Source organism: Anas acuta, chromosome 7 (genome assembly GCF_963932015.1).
Source record: "Anas acuta chromosome 7, bAnaAcu1.1, whole genome shotgun sequence".
Lineage (NCBI taxonomy): Eukaryota > Metazoa > Chordata > Aves > Anseriformes > Anatidae > Anas > Anas acuta.
The window spans coordinates 12,997,821-13,011,325 of NC_088985.1; the positions used below are offsets into that span (position 1 = coordinate 12,997,821).

The window sequence follows — 13,505 nt, forward strand, 5'->3', positions numbered from 1 at the left end:
TTTTTTTTTTTCCAAAACAAATTTTTGATCATATTGTGATCTTGACCACACTGATTTTTGGATGCTCAATCTATTACCTCTCTAATTCCTGTTATGTGAAGACCTGCTAAATGCAGTTACCTCTGATTAGAAATGAAATCCCTAGTACTCTGAGCTTCTAGAAAAATAAAATCCAGGATAATGCATGATAATAAATCAAGAAGTTTAGAGGACAAAGGCTGCTGGCCACTACTGAGAACTTTGGTTATAAAGCCTGACTTTCTTTTCACATAAATATCCAAGACATCCTCAACATTTCCTGAGAGGTTTGCCGAAAGAGATGAGAGGGTAATTACACCCTTATACATATACGTGTGTGTGTGTATATATATCTTACATCCCCAAATCTGCTCTTTGATGATGTGATTCATCACTTGTTTCAATGGAAGCAACAAGTACTCAATATGTGTTCCGTCATCATGTATTTCTATACAAATTTCTTAAACTCCTGTGACTGAAAAAAGGAGTTGTGTCTGACTGGCTGATTTACAGTACGTTCTGGTGACCAAGTCCTATACTCGTTGCTGTGGTTAGCAGGAAGAGAAAGAAAGTAACTGTTGGGGTATTGATATTTTTTTAGGTTCATTTGCAAACCAACATGATCCTTCCAAAATCATACCAAACCAACCCACTTCTCTTATTTATCCACCATTTGTGAGAGTCTCTTCTCCACTCCTGCTCCTTTCTGAGCCACAATAAGAAAGAACAAATAGCCTGTTACTTCTTAAAAAAAATACCACAGAGACAGCCAAGATGCTGCCCTCATCAATCCCACCTTATAGGCACAAGTTAGGTTATAAATATAGGTGGTTATCTGTAAGTAATAGACATGATACAAGTAAGATATGCATAAGAATGGATATGAAGTTCATTCTTTGTAGTCCACAGGGACCCTCTGATTAGATTGCTCTAACTCTTTGGATGATGTTCTTCCTATCTGACAGATGGACTAGAATTGAGAGAGGATACAAAGAGCATGTGCCTGCCCCAGGACCTTCAGTTTTCCACATGTGATTTTTTGTTTGTGCTCTAGAGACAGAAATTCCACATTGCAGGACTAGGAAAGGAAACGTCCTAACAAGCACATGCTTCACTACAGGGGAGGACTGCAGAAGAAAACTCAATTTATCAGTTGTAATACGGCAACAAGGGAAGGTCATGATGGGCTTGTAGCATCTTTCTCCCCCAAAGTTATAGTAAAAGTTCATTTTCACAGACACTGAAAAATAGTTCACTGGCTCTGCACATGGGAACCGGATGGATTTGATCCCACGCTGCCTGTGAGGACACTCTGAGCTTGTTGGATTTTGAGTTGAGCTCTGCTAAATATACAGTATCTATTTTATATACTTAGTTATCATGATATTCTAGAGACAGGATTTAGACTTCACATTAAAATACCTGCACCCAAAATTTGGGTCAAATCTGGTGCAATTTAAATGAATGGAATAGTTTATATTGGTGCTGTTGCAGACAACCTTTAATTGAATTTTGCCCACGTGGAAAAGCAACTGCTGAACACACATTTAGAGGGGGCCTGAATTTCTCTTACATCTCTTGCCATCCCACAATGTTACCTTATTAGTAGGTCTCCATCTCTAGCGATGAAAATGGTATATAGGTCAATGTGTTCTTCCTTAATTGCATTAGCTGCTGGCCTAAGACTCGGTCTTCCTCTTATCCCTGAGCCGTCTTTGCTTAGTAACTTGTGATCTTTAAATATATTTCACTCTTGACATCGTACTTAATCTGTCAGGTGAGATGGATCGAGTTTGTTTTAGGCAGACTAAGATGATCAGTGAAATTCCAATTAGAAAACTCAAAAGGGTGAAAGACTCCTTTTTATAAGGGAATATAGCCACTTCATGGGCTCACTGTTACATTGCATCTCCAAAAGCAGGAGCAAGAATTACATTTATATTCTGCACATGAAAACCTTTTTTTTTTTTCTTCCTTTTTAATTGTTGCAACATTTTCTGGAACCTTACTTTATAAATAGGGTCATTTTTCCTTTGGGCAAAAAATACAGTATTAGCTTTTATCTGATAAGGGTTTCTTTTAAATTACATTTTATTAGCATCATTTTTCCTTGTGATAGCAAAGTTCTTACACAAATGCAACCATGTTCACCCGCACACATGTATATATCCCATGAAGCAGATTCAGCAAATGAAGAACTGCTTCTGGCCGGGAAATGAAAAATGACTATACTAGTAATATGGCCAAATCCAGCAGGAGCTGCATTAACTAGGAGCATCAAAATCAAAAGCCCTTTGAGGGGCCTACATTCAGATATAAAAAATATGCCTTCTCTCCGTTTATTTACTGAATGCCATTGGATTCTACACACTAGTCAAAACCCAGTGAAACAGCTGATAATTCCAACACTGGCAGAGACTATGAAATTTCCCTTAGCTAAGCTAAAGCTTCAAGTTCAACTTTATTTCCAAGGATGTTTGCTACATTTTGAGCAGGAAATAAATATCCTGAAACTATTTGATAACTGCTCAGCCTTGAAAAATAATATTTGTTCTGAATGCCTCAAGATTAGTGCTCTGCAAAATGCTTGTCCAAGGACCTCAGCCCCTTCCCTTGTGCTTTGCTCATCACCGCTCTGTCCACGCGGCTGTTGGGTAGCGTTCCAGGAGCGCGTTCCTCAGCTGGGCTGTGTGCATTTTGTCTCTGGTCTCCACAGTGCAGGTAACCTGGGAAAAGAATTAGGAGCATTCCTGACGGCATGGCAGCATTTTCAGACAAAGGCATTTCCAGCTAAATCCTAAAGTGTGCTCGTAAAAGCATAAAGATCAGCTTGACATAAAAAACTCTGGACCTCACATTCCCTATCTATGTAGGATAAAAAAAAAAAAAAAGATATTATAGAAACTCTGTGGCTCCTCCAGTTCTTCTGCATGATCTTGAAAATCTCCCTGCTTTATTGTCTTCAAAGTTTGAAGAAGATAGGCTGACTCTCAGATAGCTCCTGGGCAAATACTTCTCTGCTGTTGGTCTCCCAGAGGCCTCCCTGAAGTCATCCATTTTCCGTTCCCTGGGGTAGGTATCTGGTGCTGCTGCCGCCTCACCTCTCTCTGACTCTTGCCTCACCTCATTTCCACATTTCTCAGCAGTGTTTGCTCCAGAACCTCCATCCTTCAGGCTTTTATATTCTCCTCTTCTTCTCTCTCACAGACTTATCCCCCAATTCCTTACCATCTCTGCAGTATTCTGGCTGGTTTCCTCAATTCACATACCTTGTTACTGTTTTATTCCAAGACTTTTTTGTTTGCTCATTGCATCACTTCTAGTTCTCTATTAGAGTTGTTCTGCTGCTACTTCAAACAACACCCAGACAAACCTAAACTTGAGAGTTATTTTTAATCTTTGCTTGCCTTTACAATAGACAATCCCCTCACTCAGCCACTGAAGACAATAACGTCAATGTCATTTTTTCAATTCTTCTTTCATCCCTCTTTTACATGCTCACATCTCTACCCCATCACCATAAAATCTGGGCTCTATCACAGGTGAGGCACCAATGTGAAGGTACAAAACTTCACTTCAAAATTTTAGACTACTAACTTAAGTCACCTCTGACCCTGCTGCAATTATTACTGATGTTGAAAGTGCCACTTGGAAAAAAGACCTCACAGAAATGTGGCAGTCTAGCAAGAAAAGGATCCAAGATAAGTCAGCGTGACAACAGAGAGTTTATCCTAACAGGCCAACCGACAGAGAACAGGAGAACTGGTCATGATAACTTCAAGGCAGAGTGCTAGAGACAGATGCCACGTGTAACATTCCTATTAGAACTACATCCTTCAGAGAAAGCAAAGCAAAAATAAAATTGTCTCAACTCAAATCTGTTTATTGGGACATGTCTTAATAAGAACTTAGAGAATTCATAATTCCAGGAATAAGCTTAAAATAACAATAACCCTTTAGCAGAACTATTTAAAGAGAACACATAATACTACCACCAATAAACAGCCATGAATTCAGTTAACTGTGAAACTAATTCTGAAACGCATCATGAAATAAGACATATTTCTGATCTGTTTCCGTAATTCTTTGCCTCCTTTTTCTGAACACGGTTCTATTCTTTTTTGTGAGTCTTTGGAACAAGCTAGATGCAAATTTCTTTCTCCTCTGAAAAAGTGGGATTTTGTCTCAAGGAAAGGATAGTCATGGAGGACAGAATTAATAATGAGGGCAGAGGAGAGAACAGAAACACTGGGAAAAGTATCCAAACGATATCTTGGCACCAAAGCACCAAATACCATTAGTTACTCCATAGTTTGTATAAATTCCCTGAAGCTTTGCAGTCATATCTTCAAGAGCACATACTCATCTCTCACAAAGTCTGTAATTAAAAAAAAAGCAGCAAGCCCCCTCCCCCATGAGCAGTCCTGCCTGTTCGGTCCTCAGCAAATCAATTGTTGTGCGAGGAACCAGTCTGAACTTGCTAGGTTCAGCTTGGAATATTTGGCAGCAAGCAATTGCTCTGCTCTGGGAGCAAACACAGGAACAAATTGGGATTTATAGTGCTAACTCTCCTCCTCTCTGTCCTTATTTTTTGCTAATGATTGAAGCCAGAAAGAATTGGAGAGATTAGAGCCAGAGTGCTTGCATTTTGGATAAATGTCTTTTTTTTTTTTTCTGTGCATGCACAGCATCCAACACGTGATAATGGCTAGTAATGTGCTGTAGCGTATTAGAAATGTAGTAATAACAACAACAAACTGCTCCAGGAATTTATCTGATCTTTTACACTTGTCTAGTAAGGGAAGGGAGAACACTTGCTCACAGTAGGAGCAGAGATAATCACACTACACTTTATGACAGCTAGAGATCTAAACAACAAGGCAGGCAAGAACATGGACTGTGGTAACTTGCTTTTTTGCACAGATTATGCCAATTTGCGCTGCAGTTTCATCTTCACAGAACCCCTCTCTCCTCTTCATTTCACCTGGGAAGGATGATTTACATGGGTGTCTGACAGAGTAATCCTTATATTCATGGGTAGGTATAAAAGGAGTCCTCTATTTATCTAGGATAAACATTTACCTACGTGCTGCTAGCTACAGGAGGTTACGAACCTATTCATGAGCTAAAAGTAAGTGTTGCAAATTGGTCTTATTTAACATATTCCTTGATGTTTCTTTTACTGTAGACAAAATGCAGGATAACTAGACAAAATTTGACTGGGCAACTTCAACTCCATTTCAAAAAATGTATGTAAGCCCACAGTAGTAGACCAAGGTTTTTAGATTCAGCAGAATTCTCACCGACTGCAGAACCATGTTTGTGCAGGACCTTTAGTCTGCATATCAAAAAAAAAAAAAAAAAAAAAAAAAAAAAAAAGCTAGTACATTTTATGCATTTCTCTCCAAGCAGATCACATTCTTGCTGGATAATAATAACAGTAATATTTTTAAAAGCTGCTGCAAGATTTAAAATAACAAGCTAGATGAATCTCTTACTGCATTTAGAGTTCTACTCTCTGTGGCAGGTAATCCAGCCTAAGGGTTTAGCTAATCTGGTTTTGTTTTGTTTTTATAGCAGGCTTACAGATAATGGAAGACAGAACAGTCTTCACTGAATATTGCGGTCCTGTGTCTGAAGTAGAAATAATTAGAAAACATGAGGGAATGGGACAAAGACTGAAAAAATGTATAGGCAAAGATCAGTCAAAAATTACCCCTCTGTGCAATGCTAAAACCATATGCATAAATTAAAATCATTAATTGGAATTAATTCAATTTCAAGGAGAGTAAAGTTCAAAACTTCACAAAAGAAAGAAATTTACAAAATTCTATGCTCCATAACTTGAGCAACAAGAGTGAATACCTCTGCTCCCCTTTACCTCCAAGTCTTCCCTATGGGCACTTGGCCTTTTAGATCATATTTTCCCAGATACTCAAAATTATTTCAGTGTGCCCCTTAACTCCTTGGTGCCCAATATCTGTAGCTTGTGTACGCCGATAAAGATACTGGATGGCCTTTATAAGGCAACACTAGTGAACAAAGTAAGAGCAGCATTGTTCAATCAAAATCTTTGCCTTAAGTGCTTTTCCATGCTCAGTGTAAAGGCTGATGCCAACCAGCTAGTGCAATTCCTTAAATCCATGACTCATCCATTGCACTTTTCTATCCCATTTCTTTAATTTTAGAAACAATATTCGCCTTCTTAAGACGTTAGTCTCCAGCTATTCACATAACTTAATATTCATGATACACCATGCTCAGCAAAAGCATAGGTTTGTTTGTAAGCAAATGACTGGAGTTACAAATGATAATTTCATTTACATATATTGATTTCAGTTCTATAAATAAGCAAGGCTTTTTGTTTCTATTAAGATCAATAACTGGGCAATTTTCTGAATTATACAGCGAACTCCCACTGCACATTGCCAATTATCTGGCAGCAGCACTTCCGTTTATGATTTTGGGATCAGCTGCAGGTAGCCCCCATGGTCCGTGCAATGCAATGCTTGAGAAAGAGCATAGTATCTTGTGCAACTCAAGCCCTTATCTTTTGGCACACTCTTGTATTCAGGCCAGTGAGCACTAGCACAAACAAGTTATCACAGCATTACACAAGTCAGATAATAATCAAGCAGGTCTACCTCAGACTGAGTTTCTTTTTTTCCTCAAATTGGGGTAGGATATTCTGTACCACATTAGTCTGCTGTAGAACGCCATTAAACTAAATGACTGAATTATTTTGGAGCACCTCAGAGCAAATATATTGTCAGACTTCGCACTCCAAACGTCTCCTGCAGACAGGGAACTGAAGCAGGGAAATAGTGTCTTGCCCAAGGTCATGAAGGAAATGCTTTATGAATGATAACATCCTTCCTGTAGCTGGACAGCTATGTGCTCATCTATATCCTTTCAACAGGTCAATAACATGGAATACATTGGCAACTGGGAACTCTAGTGGAAAATATTCTCCTCTGCTCTTTTACAACATGCAAGCTGGCCTAAAGGGAATTACTCAAATTGACCAGAACAGAGCAAAATAATTAAACGACTTCTGGCTCAAAGTGAATAAACAGTATGCAAACAGCAGGTATTACACCACACAAAGCCAGCCAGGAACCTGAGCACTGCTGGGACCATGTATAATGTTATCATAAAGAAAAAACAACATTTTACTTATGAATTCATATTTTGTTGCAGTCAGATGGAAAAGTAGTGTGATGGATGTTCTTTTTATCACTGGTCTCTTCTGAGTTATTTAAAACCATAGCTAGGAAGAGGCCAGACAACCCCATAACTTCAAACAGGACTGATGTCAGAGGGAAAACTGCCACCACAGCTGCTTCTCTGCCAAGCAGGACCTTGCAGGCCCTTGCTTCTCCATTTCAGAAGCCCTCCTGTACCTGCCTGTCTGCTCATGCTGTAGTTTCAGTGATGAGAAGACTTCTCTAGAAACTAGATGAGTGCAAATTTATATTTTTTCATCTGAGTTGCCTGAGTCCAAATAAAAGACCCATTAAGAAGGTGAGGTGATAATCTATAGCAGAGACTTGCATAGTTTCATAATGGCTGGACCAGATGATCTTGGAGGTCTTTTCCAACCTTAATGATTCTATGATTATATAACAAAGGTATACCTCACCTTACTAGGTAGCTTATTGATTTTGCCCACCGACTACTTCTAAGTTATCAAAAACATGAAATGAAAGGGATTTAAATAGCTGTAAAGAGATTTACAAGTGGAAACATTTATTTAAGCAATAGGTTTTCCCATATTGGATTTGAGAGACGTTACTGATAAAGGCTAGGGAAGGTTCACAGAGGCAAGCTGTAGTTTCCTCCCACAAAATAGGTGATCCTTTAGATCTCTATATCCAGTTAGCTGGTGATGTTGGATGATTTTTTTTTTTTCCTTAGCTTTGACCTTCATTACTGTCTAGATATTCCTGGCCATCTAATCTGCTTCAATAGTTGTAAAATGTAAAGGCTACCAAATTTGCTATTTGTATGATTTGCTAAGAGTTACCTCTCTGTTTCAATGCTAAGACTTTACAAGTCATTTCCTATGGGCTCAAGTAAATTAGGGTGCAGTCCTCTGACAGATGGAAATCCAGTGTGAGCCATGGGGGAAAAGAATTTAAACTGAACGAGAACCTAAACTTCCACCTGTGATTTCACAGTCATGTTAGACCTGGACAGTAGTAGCATGAAAACAGTGGAACCACACCTTTGCTAAACCAGTTGAAATAAGAGATATGTCATGAGATGAATGATCCTTTTAAGAGATCATATTAGGTGATAACACCTCCATTATTGGATTTGATGATGCTTATGGGTCCCTTCCAACTCGGATTATTCTATGATTCTATGATTGTATCAAATATTCACCAAAGGAATAATGACTTTACTCTGTTCTCTTTGTGGATAGGGTACAAAAGCGTGGGCCTAGTTAAAAATAAGGTTTCCTTAAAAGTAAGGGTGTTCTCTGCGTTGCTTTAAGGCAAATTGGTCTTCAATAATTACAGCCAGCCTACACAGCTGGCTCTTCAAGTTCTAGATTCTGCAGATTGCTCATCACTTCCGTCACAGAACTATTCATGTAATGAAGGTTTGCAATGTTAACATCTGGACAGATCATGTCACAATAACAGGTAAAACAGGTCCTCTATTATTTGTATACCTGTTAAGTGTTTGGTGAGGCAAGGAGCTGTGTAACACAGAAGAAATGATCTATTACACTGCTCTCAAAAATCATTGTGAACACTCTGTTGGACTTCCCCAAAATTCCACATTGTTGCATAAAGATTATAGGAAAACAGAAAAAACAAGGGGAGGTCAGCATTGCTAGAGAGAATGGAATTGTCTTACCTCAACACTGAAGAGCTCAGACGTCACAAACATTCGTTCTTGCTTGATATCCAAAACTCTAAATCAAATAAGGGATAAATTAAGGGATAAAATAGAGATCATAACAATTCTTCGTCATTATAAACAATTTATCTAAATGTCTGAACAGTAGCTATTTTTACTGCTTTGTGGATCAGATACTTATTCAATGGTGAGAAGCTGCTTTTACTTTGGAACCAAAATGAAGGGAAAAAGAACTTTTTCTGAAACATAACACAATAAACACTGATTAGTTAGTTACTTATGGACTTACCTTCAGAGGACATTTAGAAATACATCCAAGTTTTTAATAATCTTTGTGCTATGCAGTGACTACATTTCCTTACTACTTTACTGGATTTACCTTGCTTCTTCCCGAGCCAGAATCTCCAGTAGCTTTGAAATGTCTCCTGGGCAGTCAGAAAGCACAAGAGAAAATCTGCACACTCTGTTATCAAGGGTCAGGGCACGAGCTATGCACTGCTGCAGCAAATGTAACTCCACATTTCCACTGCATATAGCAATTGCCACTCTGAATGCAGAAAGAAAATAGGATTTCTTAGCTCTTCTCTGTGCGAAGCAGTCATAAATCACAGACATTAAATTCAATATCAGCTTAACATTTGCAGGGACCAGCCTTTCATAAACATATATTACATTTCAGAGGAGCTCCTAGTTCTCAGTATCAACTGTGGGTGGGCTGTGGGATTCTAGAAGCTGGCTGTATTAGATTGTCTGAAGCTGTTTTGTTTTCACTTGGTATTTGTTGGGGATTTAGTTTTGTTAGAGATAATTAGCTGGAGAATTCTAGGTCTATTTCAAATTTAAAAAATAGAACAGCACTTTCACCAGAAATTCTGCATCTTGGGCTCTTAAGAGCTCAATGCTTTCTGTAGCCACTAATTAAACCCACCTCAACCTTGCAAAATGAATATAGAAATGTTTGAAGAGCAACTGAACAGCCACATGGTTAGTCCCTGATAATCTCTTTCTGCAGAGGCAAACCTGTGCATTTTCTCTTTTATTTTAGCTGTGCTGAATTGAATTTTGTTGCTGCTCTGTACGTTTTCAGCCTTATCAACTGCCTCAGTAGCATTTTAGCATCCAATGCTGTATATTGGAAACTTTGTCTTGAGCACATGTATATTTAAATACATTCTGGGCTGTATCTTGAGTCAAGGCTCAATCTGCTTAAGTACTGAGTGCTGAAGCCCAGATGCAAGAAGGGATTTACCCACACAATTAACACTAAGCACAAGGGCAATCCTAGCTGGGCAGGAGCTCTTGGGGTTGGAAGGCAAGTGTCACTCAGTGACTGCAGATGACAGCCCAGCTCACTTGTTAGCAAGTTGTTTCTTTTTCAGGAGGCAAGGTCCCACCACAGATGGGGTTGATTTCCACATGCGGGATGTGAGAAGGCAGCAGGCTGGCAAGAGCAAGATGCTCTCATAGCAGATGTGCATAACTGCCTTTCTCCCAGTCATTTGAGAACACTGACGTTTATCTAATTCAACATGGTCTTCTGACCTGTGAGTGGTCTCTTCAGCCTGAAGTAGATGCTATGGATAAGCCTATTGGCAGTGCAGGAACAGAAACTGACGCATCACTCATAAAACAAGTACCTCCATTTCCCATGACCAAGGCACTTGGCCCCATGCTTTTGCCACAATTCCCTATTGAGTCCCATTTGCAATAGCTGCTGTACCTTTTACCCTTCAACTCAGGCAGCTTCCCAGCAACCAGTGCTGCAAGTCCAATGGCCCCTTCTGCATCAACTGTGGCTCGCTCATACTCCAGCAGTCTCAGCATGGAAATGAGGATGTCCTCCTCTCTGGTGGAGAAAGAGTTGTGTCAAAACAAAACAAAACAAACAAACAAAACAGAAGAACTACCAAAAAATGAAGACAATACATTTATGTGTGAAGGGATTCCTTCTGTCCTCCTGGGTACATAATGATCCCACTGTGGTGTTATAGAAAGCTGTGCTGATGGGGGTGAATGTACAGTCTTATTACTGTAAGACAGTGTTATTTTTTACTAGAACCACTGAGCCAGCTAAATTCTAGTGTGCAAATATATTATTGGAACTTGTATTTCGGTGAAGAATTAGAAGTGTTTATTAGCAGCCCATAAATTGTTTTGGCCAAAGGGGTCAGATAAGTGGGGACAAACTCACTGTCTTCAGTGTCAGGTACAGCACAGTTTTCATACACAGCAATGTTCACCCAATATTATTTATTTTGGTGTTTTTTCTTCACCTACCTCACAGCAACAACTTTATCCACAAGTTTCCCAGTCAGCTGCAAAGAATTGTTGCCAAAGCAAAGTCCACTCACATCTGCAATTTCAAAATACAAAAACGTGAAGCTGGCTACTCTAGAAAAGTCCAACATTTTTTAGAGTCCTGACACGGTTTTTTGTCCTTAATGATTGCATCACGTTGCTATTCTATAATCTCAGGCAGCTTGATTTTTACATGACACAAATGAGTTTGGTACCAGAAGGCCAAGGATCTTCCAGGAAGATTTTGCCACTTTGGATCTCATTACAAAAATCCTGGTTCTTCACTCGCACTGCCTTACTGTGTGAGTGATCCTACAGCCTGGTGCTTCTCAGTGCACAATGAGGCCTTGAAGAACCACCAAGTGTGGCACTGAATTAGCAAGCTACAGCATGACAGTTAGAAAAGGAGTGCAGGGACAGGCAGAACTTACTGAGAGAGTTAAGTTGTTTGGTTATAAAGCTCACATTTAACCTAAAGCTTCAGGGGATTTGAACATCTGGTAAACAGGATATTCTTAAATTGCTTAACAGCTGAGTTTTTTTTGTGCAGATTATATGGGAACAACTGAATTGTTTATAAACGCTGTTATCCTGAGGACATTTTTGCAAGTGTAAATATTTAAGCACCACATTTTTCTGCCTTTTCAAAAATTAGTCTTCTAGGCAAGAGCTTTCCCATTGACTTCACTGGTTAAGTTACTGCTTGTGAGCACAGAAGTCAGATAACTACTTTCATATCTCTAAGTACTCACCTGAACATTTCATGTGCACTGGAAATAGCATTGTACCTTGAAGAGGGGTGCAGCTTGTGTGTCAGAAGCTGCTCTTATAAAATACATTAAATTTTGTGAAATATATTCAGACAAGACTTTGTTTAAATACGTTAAAACTCAGTTAGCTGGAAAAGAACATGACTAGGTTGGCAAAATCAATTACAACCTTTATTTTACCTCTACAAGAATAATCCATTTTTTTCCTACCTCCATAAAAGTGATGATTGCTGCAAGCCTGGTCTTCAGTGGGGTGGCCAGCCTTTAGGGATTGTTGCAATACAGGGAAACTTTCAGATTCAACACCCTGGGGAATACAAATGATGTCACTTTTTTAGTGATCAAATTCTAACATAATCAGTGTTATAACCAAAAAAGTTTCCTCTCAGAGTTAGTAACAAGGTAATTTGAATCTCACTCACATTCGAAATGTACATAATCTTGTCCATGTAGTTTAGTTTTTAAAAGGGATGAGGAAAATTTTTAGAACAAGTTTCCAGAAAAAATTCAAAGTGAATTAAAATTGAGTACAAACTGCAAAAAGCTTTTCATCTTTACAAGAATATAGTTTTTCAATACTACAAAAGACATAGAAGTTGATAATGAAAAATCTAATCTAGTTGTTATGTATGGGATGATACCCAGGAATAAATGGGGTTGGAGTGGGGGGTGGAATTGATCACAGTCTTGTAAGAATTCCCTCACAGAAAAAGTTGATGGAAAAATAAATCTTGATCAACCATCCCGCTACTATTTCACAGCTCTGAAATATACATTCCATGGTTAATACAAAGTTCCTAGATTTTTTTCTTCTACTCGTTTCTCTCATTCCTCATCACTTCTGGAGAGAATTATGTTTGGAAAAAAAAAAAAAAAAGATTAATATATATATACACATATCTGATGTTTAAGTTGATTACGGTTTCCTTCCACACAGGAAGATTCCCTTACAACTGCAATGTCAAATATATCTATAAATTACAGCAGCAGAAGTTGCTAAGTGTAAGTCAAATGTATCCAAGATGTATTCAAGACAGTAATGCTGTATTATGTGTGTTTATATCCCTCTTAAGCACACCGAAGTCTGCTAGCTTCAATCACAAATAACTCTCCTTTTCTGAAGCGTTCACAATAAAATAGAAAACAATAGTACACGTACTGAAGTTGAAAGTTACCCGGTCACAGCAAAATAACAATAATAATAATAACATTACGCAATCAACAATCAATAAGTATTCAACAATTTAAAGAAATTTTACCATAACAACTAAGCTACCACTAAATTTACCCTGTGGCATCTTTAGGGTCAAACATTTCCAGTAAGAAATCAATTCAAAGCACAGAAACAGATGTCATTTGCTTTGGAAGAGCATTCTCAGATTTTTTCTTAAATCCAGCCAAGAGACAGGAGGCTTCCGAAGCTCTTAGGTCTGCTGCTGGGTAGTGGACACAGGTAGTCCCTGTCCCCTGGCAGTCCTTGCCAGCATATTACTAGATACCACTGCCTTTTTAGAAAAACAAACAAACAAACAACAACAACAACAAAAA

General features: G+C 38.6%; 1 protein-coding gene across 2 annotated transcripts in view; it reads right to left on the reverse strand.

Annotated features, from left to right (window-relative positions):
• Positions 1 to 1,907: 1,907 nt before the first annotated feature.
• Positions 1,908 to 13,505, reverse strand: part of LOC137859456 (L-threonine ammonia-lyase-like) — a 29,161-nt gene continuing 17,563 nt past the window's right edge. For both annotated transcript variants that reach the window (XM_068688525.1, XM_068688524.1), the window contains exons 7-12: positions 12,168 to 12,264; positions 11,167 to 11,242; positions 10,610 to 10,735; positions 9,269 to 9,436; positions 8,887 to 8,944; positions 1,908 to 2,744 (exon numbers count right to left, since the gene is read on the reverse strand). In XM_068688525.1, coding sequence (XP_068544626.1) covers positions 2,646 to 2,744; positions 8,887 to 8,944; positions 9,269 to 9,436; positions 10,610 to 10,735; positions 11,167 to 11,242; positions 12,168 to 12,264 — 624 coding nt within the window. In that variant the 3' untranslated portion in view covers positions 1,908 to 2,645. The remainder of the gene's footprint in view (positions 2,745 to 8,886; positions 8,945 to 9,268; positions 9,437 to 10,609; positions 10,736 to 11,166; positions 11,243 to 12,167; positions 12,265 to 13,505) is intronic.